The 20748-nt window shown below is 32.0% G+C and overlaps 1 protein-coding gene across 1 annotated transcript in view; it reads left to right on the forward strand.

The window, feature by feature from the left end:
* The window catches only part of LOC145268704 (trafficking protein particle complex subunit 8-like), a 121914-nt gene that overhangs the window by 68711 nt on the left and 32455 nt on the right, over nt 1-20748 (forward strand). Inside the window, exons 15-18 of the mRNA XM_080124241.1 lie at nt 1628-2040; nt 2955-3105; nt 7900-8002; nt 9270-9341. Coding sequence (XP_079980367.1) covers nt 1628-2040; nt 2955-3105; nt 7900-8002; nt 9270-9341 — 739 coding nt within the window. The remainder of the gene's footprint in view (nt 1-1627; nt 2041-2954; nt 3106-7899; nt 8003-9269; nt 9342-20748) is intronic.

Below are 20748 nucleotides of genomic sequence, written 5' to 3' on the forward strand. Positions count from 1 at the left end.
TCTGGCGGTTGAAGGTTCAGTCCTTAGTGCAAGTGATATGAAGAAAACATTTACGAACTATTAAAGACTTCTATCCGATCATTGCTGACAGGACGACAGCATGCTGTCCTTGTGGGTTGTGTTAAAAATTCTGTCCAGCTTTTTGAGTTCGACAGATTCCTGAGTTTAACAAAATACACCTGAAGAAAGTCGGAAATTACACTGGTCAAAGTTTTGTGCGAATAACACAAAATGAGAACAGTAGTCCGAACAATCCAAATGATATGAATCACCAGTACTTGTACAGTTTAATCAAGACATTAAAAAATGAAAATATCGAAAACAAAGTTATATTGTATGTACCCATTATGGAATGAAGTTCTCAAAAAAAAAAAATTTCATTTAATTTGATCAAGTATTTTTTTTTTTTTTTACAGAGAAAAATCAAATTTTAATGAGATCGATCGTCTTGTGGCATTTGCCTATTTCCGGGGGGTGCTTTTAATCACAAAAGTGATTAACAAAGGATAAAATGAAAAAGGGATTAAAAAAACCTCTGTAAAATAAGTAAAAAAAAAAAAATATTTATCTAGAGATTTTTTTCTGCTTATGTTTCAAAATAATCTCGTCAAATTTTGACACTTTAATCGGTAATTGGAATTATCTCCCTTGGCGCACGGCCCTCCTGGTGTACGAAATAAACAAGATGGCGGGATACGATCGATCTTAAAATTTGATTTTCCTTTTTAAAAAAATAAGAAAAAAAATATTTAATCAAATTAAGTGAAATTGTTTTTTTTTGTCCTGGGAGGGGCTTCATTCCATACAATATAATTTTTTTTCAATATTTTCATTTTTTAATGTCTTGATTAAACTGTGTAAGTCCTAAATTATTAATTCTCATCTAAAAAAATCTCAGAAATATAACCTATCTCTGGCCAGATCTTTTATTTTATTCTATTGAGTCCGTACTCCTCATTTCCTTCAATGTTTTCCTTGACTCGACCTTGCTACCTTAACTCTTCTTCGTCTGTTAATCCACAAATCCTTGGTGGCTTATTTGGGGTGAACATAAAAAAAAAAATATGTTATGCACGCTATTTTATTTTTTTTAATAATCTTAATTTGGTGTTTCTACACGATTAAAACGAAATTTCGGAAATCATTACACTAAATTTGAAATGAACACAATGGTATCTACATATTTTTCTTTGTATTTTTAAGATGATTATATCCAAAAATTATAAAAATCAGTAAGATAGAAAATTATTTATTAAAGAAAATAGAATTTGAAGAAAATGATAGTAAGATACAGAGTTCAAAATAGAGGTAATTTTCTGTTTTGATTTAAACAAGATGGCTGCAATATTTCACCTACTACCACTATTAAAGTTGTTTTTTTTTTTTTTTTAAATAATTCTGTAATATTCAGGTAATTTTGACTGTATAATTTGGAAGCTAATTAATTTATTAGAATTGACAAAAAAAATCAGTAGAAACCATTGTTTTTTTTTCTTTTTGTTTTTTTTCTTTTTGTTTTTTTTCTTTTTGTTTTTTTTTATTTGAAAACTCCATTTATCATCTACAAAATTTCATTCTGATAGTGTAGAAGTGCCCTTAATTTTTTTTATTTATTTTTATTGTTTAGGTCAACTTGCAAGATTTTCCTCCAACACTCTTGTGCGGAGAGGTACACAGTATAATGATTGAATTTTCCAATCAGGGTTCCATTCCGCTAAAAAACCTCAAAGTAGCCTCCAGCAATCCCAGTTTTTTCACACTGGGAACTCCTGGCGATCTACTGGACCCATTGCATTCCTCTACTGTGTACCGAAATCCAGAGAAAGGCGTGTGCGAAGAGACTCCCATTCTTGGGAGCGAACCCACTGAGGTTGCGGTCAGTGGGAATATAGTTATTGACATTCCAATTCCCAATGGAAAGTTGGATCCTGAATCAACAGTAAAAGTTCCGATGTGGATCCGAGGCAATGATATTGGTGGGATCCATACAGTCAACTTCCTCTTTTATTATGAACCCGTAGAACACGATACAAAAGTGAGGTAAGTCGCTCTTTTATTTACCTTGATCTACCTTGGAGTGAAATTGAAATTTTGCTAGGTAGAATAGATAAAAAATACTATTTTAAACTGTTCTATATATATATATTCACCCACAGGCTGTATCACAGTTCTTCGTGGCCGGGACGTCTAGAAGGCAATTCGCTTTGATCAATTGCTATTTATTTGGACACTGCCAGAGTTCCCAGTTTTTGTGGGGAGCTGGTTTTCCCCCACATTGTAAATGACCTCGTGAGGAAACAAATAAATGCCACGATAGAAAGTGGAAAGCTTAACTGGCCCCAGGCCAGGTTTAAAAGCCATTTTCATTTCTGCGCCGACTCCTATGATTTTTAACTTAATTTCCAACTGAATAAATTCACTGTCCTTTTAGGCGTAACGGTTAGTGAGGATGACTAATTATTGTACATTTTCGAGTTCGATCCCACCTCTCTCTCTCTCTCTCTCTCTCTCTCTCTCTATATATATATATATATATATATATATATATATATATATATATATATATATATACATACTTTTAAAAAAAATTTTTTTAATTTTGTCTTCGTGCCAATATCTTCTACCCGGGCAAAAGTTAATTTCCAAGTATTTTTTTTTTCACATTCTTTTTTCTCCTTAGCGGTATGGGTTTGAGTCTGCCTGCCTACTACCACTTTTTTTTTTTTTTTTTTGCTCAAACACCCGGGCAACACAGGGCACTCCTGCTAGTTCTTTATATTTCTTCCATGTCTAATAAATACATTACACATCACTTCAATAGTAATTTCTCTGTAATAATCCCTATTTTGTAAATATTATCTAACTGCATATATATGTATACTATCTGTTCTAAATTAATATTTAACATTTGTTCTTTTTTTCTTTCTTCTCCATTCATGATCTGCCATGATTAGGTATCGCGTCCTACGTTATTCAGCTGTGATAAATACTTTAGAATCTTTAAGTATCCAAGCAATGATGCAACGGAGCAAAACATGTGTGCACGACGATTCAGAAAATCAACAGGAATGCTTTATCACTTGTGAATTAGAAAATCTTAGTCCGGTAAGTTTTTTTTTTTTTTATTATTATACACGGTGGATCAAATATATTTGAGGCACCCCCAGAACAATCAACAACCAAAAGGACATATTTTCAGTTAACGTTTTTGTTTTTGTTTTTTGCTGATTTTTTTTTCTTGTTGATTTAAAAAAAAAAAAAAAAAAATTTATTGATTTTTTTTTTTTTTTTTTTTTTTAGTTTTATTTGTTTTTTTGTTGGTTTCTTTTTGTGTTATTTTTAAAAAAAATTTTTATTTTTAGCTGATCTTTTTGCTGATTTTTAAAAAAAAAAATTTTTTTTTTTTTTTTTTTGGAGGGGGTTATTTTTACTTTCAATTCTATTGTATAAGATGAATCAACTATTTTTAATAACGAAACATCCAATATTTAAAAAGAAAAATGGTAAAGATTTGTTAATCATCCAGTTTCACCTCAAAAGTAAAAAATTATAAGCAATTAAATTAATTGGAATTTTTTTTTTTTTTTTTCTTTTTTTTTTTTTTTTTTTTTTTAGATGAGTAATTTGTATTATTTATCCATTTATATATTACAGACTATTATCCTCATCTTTTAATTGTTGTTTCACAACGTTTCGGCCAACTACTCCTCTGGCCTTCGTCAGGTGGTTACTGCGACAGGATAGGAACTCCAAATCTCCTAACTGTATCCTCAGCAATTACTGCCTTCCAGAGTTGTCGTTTCACCACATTTACACAGTTAACCACCTGACGAAGGCCAGAGAAATAGTTGGCCGAAACGTCATGAAATAATAATTAGAATTAAAATAATAGTCCGCAATAAATAGGTAAATTATAAGGAGTTGTTTGAAAGCTATGGTAATGCAAGCTTTGAAGAAAAACACCACTCAGAGTAGCTGTGTTTCATTAAAAGAGTCTTAGAGATAAAGAGATGTTGTTGTAAGAGACTTAGAGAGATTGTTCATGTTATGAGAGATTCCTATATTTTAAATGTTCATTCCTTAGACGTGTAGAAGAAGAAAGCTCTTAGAATGATGAGATAGTGTTCACTGTTCAGACATTGTGTAGACATGAGATGTCGAGACGTGTATGCAATGACATTTTATAACACAGATATATAATACAATTTTCACTTTACCTTTTTGTAAGAATCATAAGACAAGACGACGTTTTATAAAACACATGATGGTTTATTTCGTCACGACCGGCCGTGGTTTTCGTCATCAAGAATTCAAAGCTTCACATTTTAGTTTCAGAGTGATCGTCTCGCTTCCTAGACGTTCGAATTCCCAGATTCCAGACTCTCTCTGAGTTTCTCACTGACTGTCTCTCTGACCAACTAACTAACTAACTCTCACTTCCTATATTGAGAAATCCATGCATGTCCGGCCTCGTGAGCAAAATTCACGTGTCACCAACATGCGCGACTTTGCACGTTTCCCAAACATTATGATTTCCCAATAACCTATTTTTTCTTTGATGTTTTTACTAGTGGTGGGACGATTAATCGGAATCGGAATCGTTAATCGTAAGAATCGTGTATTTTGGGAGGTATCGGAATCGGAATCGCATCGTTAAAAAATACCTTAATTTTCCGATTCCTTCATTACGATTCTTTTAGTCTGATGCTGAAAAAAAGAAAAAAAATTCCTGATATTTCTAACCGCAAGAGAGAAATAAAAAGAAACCAAAGAAATTCATTATTAACAGGGCAATGCTTAGTGCCCCTCCCTTACAAGGTTCATTCATTCAGATCTATTGTAATCAAAACTACAAAAGAGTTAACTTGAAAAGAAGTATGCAGGGCTCTATATTGCGAGTAAAAATAAAAAAAACGCTTATCTTTTTGGCCATTGTTTTTTTTTACTGACAAATCTAATACTGAATAAAAATGCTTTTTCAACTTATATTTTCTTAAAATAAAACGAGCAAAGTCAAATTATTTAAACAGTAAAAGGTTTAATAGAACAATATACTTTTTTTTTTCTTTTTTCAAAAGAAGGCTTTTGAAAGAAATATCTCTAAAATGAAATTGATCACGTTGTATTATTTCGCAAAGTTTTGACAGTAGTCGGTTTCTTTTGAAGTTTCAAAAAAATCGACCCCATACCTATCTCTACCAAACCTAAAGTTATTAAATAACCCCTTCGTTAATTTAAGGGTAATTAATTCAATTCAGTCAAGTTTTTTTTTTTTTAATTTCATTGAAATAAAATCCATTATTTTTTTTTTCTCCAGAAAGATAAAACCCTGAATTTGATTATATTAAAAGCAGAATAATATAATCTTTTTTCTAGAATTTTAAATTGAAAATTAAAAGTGTTTTGCGCAGTTCTTTGCCGAACGAAAAAGAAATTAATATATATATTTTTAAAAGGTTTTGTAATCAGTTAATTTTTATGTCTAAATAATATTTACGATTAATTAAATAATTTCATTTTAAAAAGTATTTATAAATAGAATTTTACTAAGGACTTATAGTTGGCTTTGTATTACTGTACACATAGATTCGAAAAAGTTGTCAAAAAACAAATATATAACAAATAAATGTTATCAAAGGCAAGATAAGTTATTTTTCTACCTAACTTGATATATTTTTCGGGTTTTTATTCAATGTAACATGTTTATTCAGCTCGAAAAGCATACAGTGTTTACCGATGTATTGGAAAATTCAAAATGGCGCCCGACACTCTCTTTAACACGGTAAGTTTGGGAAAAGATGTTATAAATAATAAACTATACAAAATACTGCTAGAAACTCGCTCAATATATGTTACCATGACATATTTTGATATATATTCGGTGTTTTTTTTAATAGTATTTTGTCTAGTTTATTATTTGTAACACCTTTTCCCGAACTTACCATGTTAAAGAGAGTGTCGGGCGCCATTTTGAATTTTCCATTACATCGGTAAACACTGCATGTTTTTGAGCTGAATAAACATGTTACATTGAATAAAAACAAAAAAAATGTATCCAGTTTGGTAGAAAAGTAACTTATCTTGCCTTTGATAATATTTGTTTGTTATATATTTGTTTTTTGACAACTTTTTCGAATCTGTGTACAGTAATACAAACCCGGTTATTTTGTATCTACGGCGCCATGTCACGTGGTATATTGTTTTTTTTTTCATTACGCACGTTCATTTATAAATTATTAAATTAAATATTTATCTTTTTTATATTTAATTAGTATATATTTTCTTTCTATATATATATATATATTTTTTTATTTAATTCATTAAATCTGTTAATTATGAGGACCAAAATAATGAATCGTGTGTATTTATTCTCTAATTTTCTTGTTTTTGTTCTGTTATATAAATTCTATTTTATTTGTTTTTTCTCTGAAGGATAAATTCTATTTTCTTTGAGTTTTTTTTTTTCTGTATTCCAATTAAGTAAAATAAATTTTCTCTAGAATAAATTTTGCTAATTTTTCCGTTTAGTTTGCTATATAATAATTTTATTTAATCCAAAACACGACGGTGTAGACATAAGATATCTCTTCCAAAGTTGGGAACTATCGACCATAAGTATAAAACTACCTGGTATATTTCAAAACAATAAATTCTCTAGGAATCGGAATCGGAATCGTACTTGGTATCGGAATCGTTAATCAATATTTTCCTGGAATCGGAATCGTATAAAAATTAGGAATCGTCCCAACACTAGTTTTTACAAAGGAATTCAACCTACATATCTAATTTATTTAACCCATATTTTATTATCCACATTCTTTCTAACAATTGAATAGTTTATTATTTATTTCATCAGAATTAACAATTTACTGGACATTCCATTTAAACCTATTGTTCTTTAAAACTTATGTCCAGGGTTCGATTTCTGCTTTCTCTCACTTTATTTTCATTTTAACTAATCTCTCTATTTTTATACTTACATGAAAAGGGGACAGCCCTTATCATGTAACAGCTGTACATATTTAAAATTTCAACTTTCTGAAGATGAGATATACTTCGAAAAAATTTTTTTTTTAATCCTAGTTCGACGTGTTGATAAATGAATAAGTTATAATTAAAAATTATTGAAATCTTTCAATATTGTCGTTCTGTTTACCTTGTCTTATACCCAACAGTGTTTTTTTTTTTTTGTTTTTTTTGCTACCAGACAGTATTATAATAGCCTTCATACACAACTCTTTGCACACTACACACAATCTTTCAAGCAAACTAAAAAAACATAATTGCACAAAAAGTTTATACACTTACTTGTTAGGTTAAAAAAAGTTATATACGCAAAATTATCTGATATTTTTGTTTTTAAAAAAAATAAGTAAATAAAACTAATCATTCTCCTGTGCAAATTTTGGAAGCCATTCTTAGCATGGGAAGGGGGGGTCTGTTTCCTTGCTTAAAATAAAGTTTGAGTAACGTCCCATTGACATTAATCTTAATTAAGATAAAAAATGGCTGACGAGAGTATTTGTTAATGAAATTTGTAAATTTACGTAATTTTTGGTATCCTGCCCCCTCCCTTTTTTTTTTAACCTAACATGTAAGCACATAAGCTTCTGATGCTTTATTATAATAGTGAAAATCGAAATATTGAATTTCAAGTTATGTCACAGTAAAAAAAAAAAAAAAAAAAAAAAAAAAAAAAATGAAGGAACTGATTTGCCTTGTTATCACTTCTGGTAGTAGCTATGCTGGAAGTTAGGAAGTATATTAACTTGACTATAACCTCTATCTGTATATTCATCATTATTAAATATCTTCAGATAACATTACAAAAACCAGCAAAATTTTTATTCTTTGAAATGACCGCAAGTATACAATTGTTGAAATTTTTTTTTTTTTCAGGTACAATCGAAGATTCCACACCTAAAAACACTGCAGATTAATCAAGTGTCTTGTGCAAGTTCTGATTGGACAATTCACTACCTCAGCACTTCGAAAAATTCTGGTAAGTTTGTAATCTTTGAGTTTTATTTTGGAGCTAAATGTGAAGAATACCTTAGTTGGTTTAATGGATATCCACGTTGACTATGGAATTGGTTAAGTTGGATCTGTTGTATGTTTACTTTTTATTTAATGGAAACAAAAGAAAAAATAATTAAAAAGAATGTTTAAATTAATAAAAAAAAAATATTGTATAATTTTTTAAAAGCACTAAATAATTAAAAAGAAACACTAAAAGAAAAATATTTTTAAAAACATCAAATAAATTGAATAATCATGAATAATTAAGAAATGAAACAATTTTTTTTAAATGCCAAATAATTTTTTTTAAATGCCAAATAATTTTTTTTAAATGCCAAATATTTTTTTTTAAATGCCAAATAATTTTTTTAAAATGCCAAATAATTTTTTTTAAATGCCCAATAATTTTTTGAAATGCCAAATTTAAAATGCCAAATAATTTTTTGAAATGCCAAATAATTTTTAAAATGCCAAATAATTTTTAAAATGCCAAATATTTTTTTAAAATGCCAAATATTTTTTTAAAATGCCAAATATTTTTTTTAAAATGCCAAATATTTTTTTTAAAATGCCAAATATTTTTTTTAAAATGCCAAATATTTTTTTTAAAATGCCAAATATTTTTTTTAAAATGCCAAATATTTTTTAAAATGCCAAATATTTTTTTTAAATGCCAAATAATTTTAAAATAGTAAAAAAAGTTTTAAATGTCAAATATTTTTGAAAATACTGTATATTTTTTAAAAACCAAATAATTTTGGAAAATAAAAAATTTGAAAAGACGTTAAATTTTAAAGACACCATATTCAAAAAACACACCAAAATTAAAAAACACATCAAATTTATAAAAAACACACCAACTTAAAAATGCATGAAGTTTAAAAAAAACACACACCAAATTTTAAAAAGCACATACCAAATTTAAAAAAACGCACTAAATAATTTCTTTTAAAAGTAACAACTAATTTCTTTTAAATACCAAATTTTAAAAAAAAACATAAAATTTAAAACAAAACTAAATTTTGTAAAAATACCATAAATAAAAAAAGAACAAAAAACACAACAAATAAATATAACTATTCATGTAACATCCATTTTTAATGGGTCTGAAAATGTGTTTACTATTATTATTATTATTAGAAAATGCCATCTAATATTTTCATAGCTCTGCACAAAAACTGACAATTTATATAAAAATAAAGGTCAGTTTTTTACAAATAAATTTTAAAATATTGAACTTTTTTTTCTAGAAATTTTAATCAATAATCGTGAAACAATGCAGATGTGTTTGAAGGCAATTGGGAAGAGGAAAATACCTGATAGTAAGTATCAAATTTTTTTTTTTGCTTTATGTCATGTATAAAATAAACTTGTATTTTCTATTTGTCTGAAATTTAAAAACTCACAAAGACATAGAGTACATATTGTGATTTAGTATCACCTTGAGCGGGTAATGATAAAGGAAATACTTTTTTTCTTTTCCTGTGTATTATGCCTCTTTTTTTTTCAAATTTTTTTAATTTTATTTTTTATTTTATTTTGTTTGATTTTTTTTTTTTTTATTTTAACTTATTTTATTTTTTTTTTTTATTTGTTTGGATGAAACTTGATTATTTATATTTAGTCTTCTGTATGTTATTCTCACTATATTTCGGCCGAAGTCATCTCTGACCTTCAAGTGCATCTTGTTGAACTCGGGAATCCAAGTTGGAATTTTCAGACTACTGTTCTCATAATGTTACAGTCGACGTGAACGCCAACGACAGTGGCCTACTAAGCAGACCTAGTATAGAATTTAATGCATAATGGTAACCATAAAATTATAAAGTTGTATTTCTGTCTGTCTGTTTATTTGCAATTTGATTAATATGCACAAAAGGTACCATGTTTCACAGTAATTTTCACACTGAAAACGGACATTTACACATTTTCATCCAGCATGATTTCTATTTATATAATACTAGTATGGGTGCCCGGCATTGCCCGGAGGTGTGTGTTGAGCCCAAAAAAAAGAAAGTGGTAGTAGGAAGGCAGGCTTGAACCCGTACTGTGAAGGAGGAAAAGAACGTAACGTCATTGCTGTTACAACCATTGCCAAACTGGAAGTGACGTAGGTTTAAATTAAGTTTAGAAAATCGAAAAGAGTGGATGACTTTCGAAAATATCTGCGAAAAAAGCCACCCCTCCATGTAGAAAAGTGCCCAGTTGAAGCTGAAGAAATTAATGTTTTTAGCCAATTTTTCGGTATTTGTCGTCCGAAGGGTCGAGCTTCAAAACGATACTGATCTTGTGAAAATCCGTCGCCTCTATCGAAGGTTTTAGGCAAACATGCATATATTGGTAGCTCAAATTTTCGATTAAAAAACTTGCTCTATCTCTGAATACTCTTTATGTAAAGTTTCAAATGTTTAGACCAGAAATTGTCTGAGTGATTTGGTAGAGACCGCAGAGGTCAACTTTTTTTAACTTTGACTCCTATTATGACCTCTTAACATTTGTCTTGGGCTCAAATCAAGTTAAGGCAGATCCATGTCCAAGGAACCTTTATCTAAAATTTCAAGTGTTTAGACCCAAAATTGGCAGAGGAGTTTGGTAGAGTTCTTAACGGTCAAATCGTTGAACTTTGACCCCTTAATTTCTAGCTAAAAACGGATTACAAAGATTTTCCCAAAATCTCCATACCCTGTATATAAAATTTCGAGTCTGTAGACTGAAAATTGACAGAGTTGTTGTGTAGGGAAATGTACACAGACAGACACTTTCACTTTTATAGATATATAGATTTATTCAAAAGAAATCTACATTCAAGGAGTAACCTCATTTGCATATTGCATTAAAGAAAATCTATTTTTCTAATTATCTCCATGTTATCAGTTTGTTTTGATAGAATCATTTTAATTGTTCTATTTAGAAATTTGTTTTTACATAGGCATCACCACTTATCAAGGCCCAAATGCCAATCAAGGATAAGAGTTAAAGTGTACAGTCGTCAATAGGACAACATAGTAATCGTTATGATATATAATGGAAATTCAGTAAATTTAACTTGAGTGGAACGGTTCATCAAAAACTTGTTTACGTTGGACTTGAAGTCAGCTGGAAAGCAGGAAAACAGAAGACAGTTCCACAGGTGTACAGTTCTAAGAAAGAAGCTTTGTTCATGAAATCTAGGTTTAGGTTTAGTCACAGATAAAGAGGGGGGGGGGAGTTATTGATAGTGTTTTTAGCTAGACGAGTGTTTCTTGTGAAAGATTGGCAAGGGTTGACCATAGATTGGAGCTCCGTTGAGCACTTGCCTTGAAAATAATGATAAAGCAAAGACAAACTCGCAACGTCTCTTCCGTGAGAAAGGGGCTGCAGGGAAGAGAAAAGGACATCCCCTAACGAGGCTATGAAGTCTATTTTGAACTCTATCAAGGCATAAGTCCTTTCTAGCGGCTCCTGCCCAGATGTGGTAACAGTACTCCATCCTTGGACGTACCTGGGTCTTATATAGATAGAGAATTGCATCAGCAGGGAGATATCTACTGGATCGATAGAAGGATCCCATCGGCCTTGGCAACAGATTTGATGTACGCGTTTCATTCCAGATCAGGAGTAAATGTCAAGCCCAGAAGCTTGTCAAAACATGAGGCCTCCCCAAGACGAGGGCCATTCATTTCAGTTGATGCTAGATGAGGATGTTGATTTAGTTTATATTTAATTTATTTTTCGATATTATTATCGACACCAGTTGCCTTTAAAAACAGAAGTTTATTTAAACTATGAGAGTGTTGGAGACGTTCCTCCATGGGATTAATGGACTATCTCATGACGTCACATCCTCTGGTGACATCACTTCCGGTAACAAGTATTGATGCCCGGCAGTCAGTTTGGTACGCAGCTAAGCAGGTCGTGTGCAGTTGAGGAATGGTATTGCTCAACCCGTCTTGCCTGTAATATATGTGAACACGTTTGTTTCTAAGAATCCTGTGTTCCTTTCATTTTTATTACCATTTAACACCATAACAGAGAGTTATTTCCACTTTAGACTATGAGTTTTTTTCCTGTTTAATTTCCTTAGACAAAAATGGATTTAGATCCAACATGTGGTCCGCTTTCAGAAAAGTTAGGATATTTGGTGCATCTTAAATACACCAAACCCTTTGCCCGCCAACGTGTTTCAAGCTGGCAACGCCAGGTTTATACGACTAATTATGAATAAAAGACAATGTTAAAAAAAATAAGTAGTGACGTGTAATTGATGATAATACGATTGTTCACACATAAAAGCAGGACTAGGTTTAAGGCTCCCTAAATTTATACTCTCCACGAGCATGAAGTTAAATTCAGTTATAAGCGACACTCTTCCTGGGGTTGGGGGTTCAATCCTCAGTGCAGGCAGTACTAAGAATTCAATCGGACATTACTTGAGATTTATACCCAGTCATGGCCCACGGAATGAGAGCATTCTGTCCCCATGGATTAAAGAAAGGGTTTCATTAGAAATTCTGTACAGACTCTCAAGTTCGAAGAAGGCCAGAGGTTACATCAGCCGAAACGTTGTGTGAATAACTTGAGATAAGAACAGTAGTCCAAAATGATCAATCCTTACGATACCCGTTCATATCCTATATCTCTACAAAGCCGCCGTACACAGAGCATCATTGCCGTATCTGGATCCTTAGACAGGCGCCGAAAAAGAGTTTCAAATCTATATGATTATTTTGCAAGTATACTGGTGTCCCACTGACATGAATATCCTTCCCAACCAATCCAACAGCAGCAAAATCCCACTCCTTCATATGACCGACAAGCCCATCTCTGAAAGTACTTCTATGGAGTGTGCTCCAATGAACTCGCAGCATCAATGCCACCTCATCATTAGCATTTGTATTATTTATCCATTTATTTACAAACTATTATCCTCATCTTCTAGTTGTTTCACAATGTTTCGGCCAACTAATCCTCTGGCCTTCCTCAGGTGGTTGGCCCTGTCGGTGGGGCATTAGAATACGCCGACTGCCCCCCTGTAGAGGGTAAAAGTCCCTCAATGGGGGTCCTGGATGTGACCCAAAACTATATCCGATGGTAAGGCCCCAGCTTGCGGACTTTGGGGAGTGTGGAGCCACACTTTAATTGCCATTGCTCCCAGGTCCACTCTGACTCGGAGTGGTAGTACACATTAGGGTCCCATCCTAGTTTGACATGTGTTGATAAATGAATGTTATAATGAAAAATTATTAAAATCTTTCAATATTGTCATTCTGTTTACCTTGTGTTATACCCAACAGTGTTTTTTTTTTTTTTCTACAAGACAGTATTATCATAGCATTAAAACACAACTCCTTACACACAATCTTTCAAGCAAACTAAAAAAAACAAAAAAACTTATAATTGCATAAGAACTTCATGTACTTACTTGTTAGGTTAAAAAAGCTATACACACAAATTTATGCAAATTTATCCGGTATTTTTGTTTAAAAAGAAAAAATAATCATACCCTGTGCAAATTTTGGAAGCCATTCTTAGCATAGGAAGGGGGGGGGTCTCTTTCCTTGCTTGAAATAAAGTTTGAGTAATGTCCTATTGGCATTTTATCTAATCTGACAAGCAACAAAATTCCACTCCTTCACTGTAGAACTACCAAGATGTCGTAAAGATTTTTACTGTAATAGTTTCTTCCCTCAAACTAACTTGCAGAATTACATCATTTCTTCCTTGACTGTATTAGCATACAATAATTTAAATGAGCTATGGACAGGCATCTCTCTGCTCAACTCCCCAATTAGTGTGTCCCTGTAGGTATAATCTCTAATTCACAGAACTCGCCCCCTTTAACTCTCGGGTGCAATATGACTTGTTTAACGTGAATAAAAGCAAACGAAAAGATATTATGTTACAGAGTTTTTGATATTGATGTGTTTACTTTTCAATTTTTTTTTTGTATGTTTTTTCCCCCCACCCCATGATGCTTATCTGCGGATTTGTTGTTGATTACTCTTTGACTTGTTTACTTTTAACAGTAAATGATAATTCGGTCAAAGAAATTCCTCAATCAAAATTTATTTGGTCACCACTTTCACCAAAGTACCCAAATCTTTGGTTCCAGAAAGGTAAAAGCTAGTGCACAAGCCCATTTCTCGGCTTTTTTTTTTTTTTTCATTTGCTGTCTCTCATTGCACTAAATCTGCATATTTATAAAAAAAAATTAAACCCCTCATATATATATATATATATATATACAGGGCTCTACATTGCGAGTGAAACAGTCTCATTTGCAAGTGATTTTTCAAAGTGGCGACTAGAAATAATGAAATGCTTATCTTTTGGCGATTATATTTCTTTCACTGACAATCTTCTAAAGCTCACCTACAGAGTGAAAAATATCTTTTCAACATTTTTTAAATAAAACGAACAAATTTAAATTATTTAAACAATAAAAGTTTAATAGAACAATATACTTTTTTCTTTTTCTTTTTTTTTAACGAAGGCTGTTTAAAAAATATCTCAAAAAATTAGAATGTTTATACCTTCAAGTATCAACATAAAATTTGTTGTATATTTAGAATTACTTATTTAAAAAAAAAAAAAAAAAAAAAAAAAACCTAATCAAAATTCATTCCATAGCAGCAAAACTAAAGCTGGCTTGCCAGGACACTATATATGCAGATTTGGGCATATTTTATGGGTTTGAAAATATAGGTTCTTTTTTAAATTATAGTCATAAAATATTAGCAGTGCTCTACATTGCGAGTGATTTTTCAAAGTGCCGACTAGAAATAATGAAACGTCTACCTTTTAGCGATTGTCTTTCTTTCACCAACAATTTTCTAAAGCTCACTACTGAGTGGAAAATATCTATTCAACTTTTTTTTTTTTATATAAAACGAGCAAAGTCAAATTATTTAAACAACAAAAGGTTTAATAGAACAATATACTCGTTTTTATTTTATTTTTTTTTTTTAATGAAGGCTGTTTAAAAGAATATCTGAGGAAATTTGAATGTTTATACGTTTCAAGTATCAACATAAAATTTGGTGCATATTTAGAATTGCACTTATTTAAAAAAAAAAATATGAAGAAAGATTTTTATGATATATATATACTTGTCATGGAATGAAGATGTCATCTTCCAAAAATCATGTGGGTTTGGCTAGTAAGCAAAAATATTTATTTTTCAAAGGTCAACTAAAGATAAATTTGTCTGTGGAGCCCTGAATATATATATATATATATATATATATATTTGTATAATTTGCCAGCAAGTCATTATTCAAGCCTGTCTGATTGAACACGACAGTTATTCTTTTTTCTGATTTTTTCTTTTTATATCTTTTCCATTTGACGAGCGGTCTTTTTTATTTCAGCTGACATGTTGTATATTATGGCGCCCAGTAGTTCTTGTTCGGCCATATTCTTCTCGAGTGCTTTCAATCGGTTCATCTGATCGTCGTCAGGAGTGATTGTTATTGTTGTTTTCTTTATTGAGGCTTGGTGGATTTATTGTTCTATTTAAAAAAAATTTTTTATATATATATATCTATAAAAGTGAAATTGCCTCTGTGTGTACATTTCTCTATCAAATTACTCTGTCAATTTTCAGTCTACAGACTAGAGATTGGACATAAGGGGAATTGAGATTTGGGAGAAATTTTTTTAATCAGTTTTCGGCCAGAAATATGGCTATCAAAGAGTCAAACTTCAACGATTTGACCTTTGAAAACTCTACTAAACTCCTCCCCAAATTTTGGATTTAAACACGTGAAATTTTAGATGTAGGTTACTTGGACATGGATCAAACTTTTTAACTTGATTTGAGCCCAAAACAAATGTTATGGAGTCAAAATTGGGGTCAAAGTTAAAAAAAAATTTGACCTCTCAGACAATTTTTGGTCTAAACATTTGAAATTTTACATAAAGTGTATTCAGATATAGGGCAAGCTTTTTAATCGGTTTTTGGCCCAAAATTTAGCTACCAAGGAGTCAATGTTCAAAAGATTTCACCTTTGCGGTCTCTATCCAACTATTGAGAATATTTTGGGTCTAAACATTTGAACTTTTACATAAAGGGTATTCAGACATGCAACAAGCTTTTTAATCAGCTTTGGGGCAAAAATTTTGCTGCCAAGAGGTCAAAGTTGAGAGTTGACCTTTGCAGACTCTACCAAACTCGTCCACCAATTTTGGGTCTAAACATTTGAAATTTTAGATGTAGGTTACCTGGACATGAGTCAAACATTTTAATATATATATATATATATATATATATATGCACATAAAGTTATGAAAAGTACATAGGGCCACAGGCAAAGCTGTGCTGAACTGCTAGTTGTTTATGAAGGTGGGTGCAGGATGAGTAGGGGCGAATTATTTATTTTTAATTTTATTTTATATTTTGTTTATTTAGTTTATATATTGTTAGTTGTTATATACAGTTTGTATATTTGTTCAGATATTAAATGAGATCCAGTTAATAAGGAGCTGTAGTTATTTAATTAGTTTAGCCTTCATGTGCAATTGTTAAGGTATAGAATTTTAGTATTTTTAGTAAAAATATTTCTAATGTTGGACAATTGTAGGTTTTTATCATAGAATGTTAAGTGTTGTTTCATGGTATTGTTGTCTGCTAAATGGTAGTTTAATCATCGAGAGAGTGTTGTTGTGATGTGGCCTATGTGTGCACTGTGCGAGTTTTTCGAGTGGGTTTGAAGGAACTATAAATACACCAAACCTCAGTAAAGAAAATGACAACAACAATAATCTCTCCTGATAATGATCGGATGTACCGATTGAAATCGCTTGATAAGAATATGGCTGAACAAAAACTAATGGGCGCCATAATATACAACATGCCAGCCGAAATAAAAAAAAGTCTGTTTGGTAAATTGAAAAGTTATAAACTATTATAGTTACTTCACATTTGATTTCATAGACCAAGATGGATGTATTTTATGCCATTTCATAGGCCAGGATGGATGTATTTTATGCCATTTCATAGGCCAGGATGGATGTATTTTATGCCATTTCATAGGCCAGGATGGATGTATTTTATGCCATTTCATAGGCCAGGATGGATCTGTTTTATGCCATTTCATAGGCCAGGATGGATGTATTTTATACCATTTCATAGACCAAGATGGATGTATTTTATGCCATTTCATAGGCCAGGATGGATGTATTTTATGCCATTTCATAGGCCAGGATGGATGTATTTTATGCCATTTCATAGGCCAGGATGGATGTATTTTATGCCATTTCATAGGCCAGGATGGATGTATTTTATGCCATTTCATAGACCAAGATGGATGTATTTTATGCCATTTCATAGGCCAGGATGGATGTATTTTATGCCATTTCATAGGCCAGGATGGATGTATTTTATGCCATTTCATAGACCAAGATGGATGTATTTTATGCCATTTCATAGGCCAGGATGGATGTATTTTATGCCATTTCATAGGCCAGGATGGATGTATTTTATGCCATTTCATAGGCCAGGATGGATGTATTTTATGCCATTTCATAGACCAAGATGGATGTATTTTATGCCATTTCATAGGCCAGGATGGATGTATTTTATGCCATTTCATAGGCCAGGATGGATGTATTTTATGCCATTTCATAGGCCAGGATGGATGTATTTTATGCCATTTCATAGGCCAGGATGGATGTATTTTATGCCATTTCATAGGCCAGGATGGATGTGTTTTATGCCATTTCATAGGCCAGGATGGATGTGTTTTATGCCATTTCATAGGCCAGGATGGATGTGTTTTATGCCATTTCATAGGCCAGAATGGATGTGTTTTATGCCATTTCATAGGCCAGGATGGATGTGTTTTATGCCATTTCATAGGCCAGGATGGATGTATTTTATACCATTTCATAGGCCAGGATGGATGTATTTTATGCCATTTCATAGGCCAGGATGGATGTATTTTATGCCATTTCATAGGCCAGGATGGATGTATTTTATGCCATTTCATAGGCCAGGATGGATGTATTTTATGCCATTTCATAGGCCAGGATGGATGTATTTTATGCCATTTCATAGGCCAGGATGGATGTATTTTATGCCATTTCATAGGCCAGGATGGATGTATTTTATGCCATTTCATAGGCCAGGATGGATGTATTTTATGCCATTTCATAGGCCAGGATGGATGTATTTTATGCCATTTCATAGGCCAGGATGGATGTGTTTTATGCCATTTCATAGGCCAGGATGGATGTGTTTTATGCCATTTCATAGGCCAGGATGGATGTATTTTATGCCATTTCATAGGCCAGGATGGATGTATTTTATGCCATTTCATAGGCCAGGATGGATGTATTTGATGCCATTTCATAGGCCAGGATGGATGTATTTTATGCCATTTCATAGGCCAGGATGGATGTGTTTTATGCCATTTCATAGGCCAGGATGGATGTGTTTTATGCCATTTCATAGGCCAGGATGGATGTGTTTTATGCCATTTCATAGGCCAGGATGGATGTGTTTTATGCCATTTCATAGGCCAGGATGGATGTGTTTTATGCCATTTCATAGGCCAGGATGGATGTATTTTATGCCATTTCATAGGCCAGGATGGATGTATTTTATGCCATTTCATAGGCCAGGATGGATGTATTTTATGCCATTTCATAGGCCAGGATGGATGTATTTTATGCCATTTCATAGGCCAGGATGGATGTATTTTATGCCATTTCATAGGCCAGGATGGATGTATTTTATGCCATTTCATAGGCCAGGATGGATGTATTTTATGCCATTTCATAGGCCAGGATGGATGTATTTTATGCCATTTCATAGGCCATGATGGATGTATTTTATGCCATTTCATAGGCCAGGACGGATGTATTTTATGCCATTTCATAGGCCAGGACGGATGTATTTTATGCCATTTCATAGGCCAGGACGGATGTATTTTATGCTTCCCTAAATCCAATGTGTGGTCACTTTTTGTAACAAGATATTCAGTGTATTTTAAATAGTTTGTGATTAATCTCTCCGCCCAGTAATGTTTTGTCTGGGCAAGGCCAGGTATATACAGCTAGTTTATATTGAAAAAAAATTTATTTCATTGGTATTTTAAGAAATTTTTTTTATTTCATTGTATTAAAAAAAAAAAAAAAAATTCTTGTGCAGTTATTAGTAAAAAAAATTTTTAAATGTTAAAGAAATGTATCCCAAGGATCCCACTCCAAGGTTATCCTTCAAGGCATTACCTCCTTCAGCGAGAGGAATTGTTTTATTGCCACTTGCGTAATGTACCCACAAAGAACTTAAATTTTAACTAATAATCACACAAGACTTCTATTTTTTTTTTTTTTTTTTTTTTTTTTTTCAATAAAATAAAATTAAAAATGTCCTTTAAAAGAAGACATCCTTTAAAATAATACATTAAACATAATGTCTGTTTCTTTTTTTTTTCTTTTTTTTAAAGAAATAAAAATAAGGTAGCTGGACGCCTGGCGTTGCTCGGTCATACAATACACTTAAACATGATATTTTAATTTATGCAGATTGTGTATGTATTATAGAATCAATCCTCTATCGATTATACTAGCAGGACTCATTGTAATGTTATGACCCTTTAGGCTGTGATCATAGCGTAGTATCTGTTAACTGTGGCAAGCGGGAGCAATGGTCAAAACATTATTATTGTTATTGTATTCTTGTTAATTGATTTGAGCAACGGATGGTCGCTGGATCAGTTATTATGATTAGAAGAATAAACAATTAAATCGCGAAAGAAATGATTGACGTGTGAATCGCAAAACGAATGCGAAAATAGAAAATAGATGTAAACATTCTTTTGGATTTTGAATAAACAAATAACTAGTTGTGAATTAGATTGGTATGAGACACGTAGTTAGGTGACGTAAGAGAACACATGATGTAGTTAGTTTTGGGGAGATTCAGTGAGTTGAGGATTGACCACCAGAGGAGACAGGAGACAGGATTGACCACCAGAGGGTGGACAGACAGCTGGGAGCGAGCTGTATGAACAGAAAATGTAGAAACTGCAGATCCTGTGAAAACCAATTGAGACAACTTTAATAAATTTATATTACAAAAATATGAAGAGTTGTTTTATTATTTTGTTTGCCCGGTCATTGAATACGCTTAAATATGATATTTTAATTTATACAGATTATGTATTATTATAGAATCAATCTCTATATATTACGAGGAATAATTTGCCTGGTGGACAAATTCGCAAAAAATAAAATAATGATAATGTAGTTCATCAAAGTTCATCTGTGTTTGTTTGCAATATCAGCTGATATTTGGGCTTGAAGATGAATGCCCTGGAAACTCACTTCTGATTAATGCTTAGTTTTAAAATATGTAAAAAAAAAAAAAATGGTTTGCGGCAATTTTAAGTGGTATCTCTTTTATTATAAAATGAATTCATTAATGAGAAAAAATTAAAATTCGATCTGTAGTTGAATGTTCTGTCACTGAGCTATGTTTCCAGATGTCAACAAATCTGGTTTTTCTAAGAAGAAATTGTTTGTTGATATTTTATTTTCTCCCTTGCCGTTGCGGCCCTGTCGGTGGGGCATTAGAATATGCCGACTGCCCCCCCCCCTGCAGAGGGTAAAAGTCCCTCAATGGGGGTCCTGGATATGACCTTAAACTATATCCAGTGGTGAGGCCCCAGCTTGTGGGCTTTGGGGAGTGTGGAGCCACCCTTTAATTACCATTGCTCCCAGGTCGACTCTGACCCGGAGTGGTAG

The sequence above is a fragment of the Euprymna scolopes genome, chromosome 44 (genome assembly GCF_053919585.1).
Source record: "Euprymna scolopes isolate OS-2025 chromosome 44, ASM5391958v1, whole genome shotgun sequence".
Lineage (NCBI taxonomy): Eukaryota > Metazoa > Mollusca > Cephalopoda > Sepiida > Sepiolidae > Euprymna > Euprymna scolopes.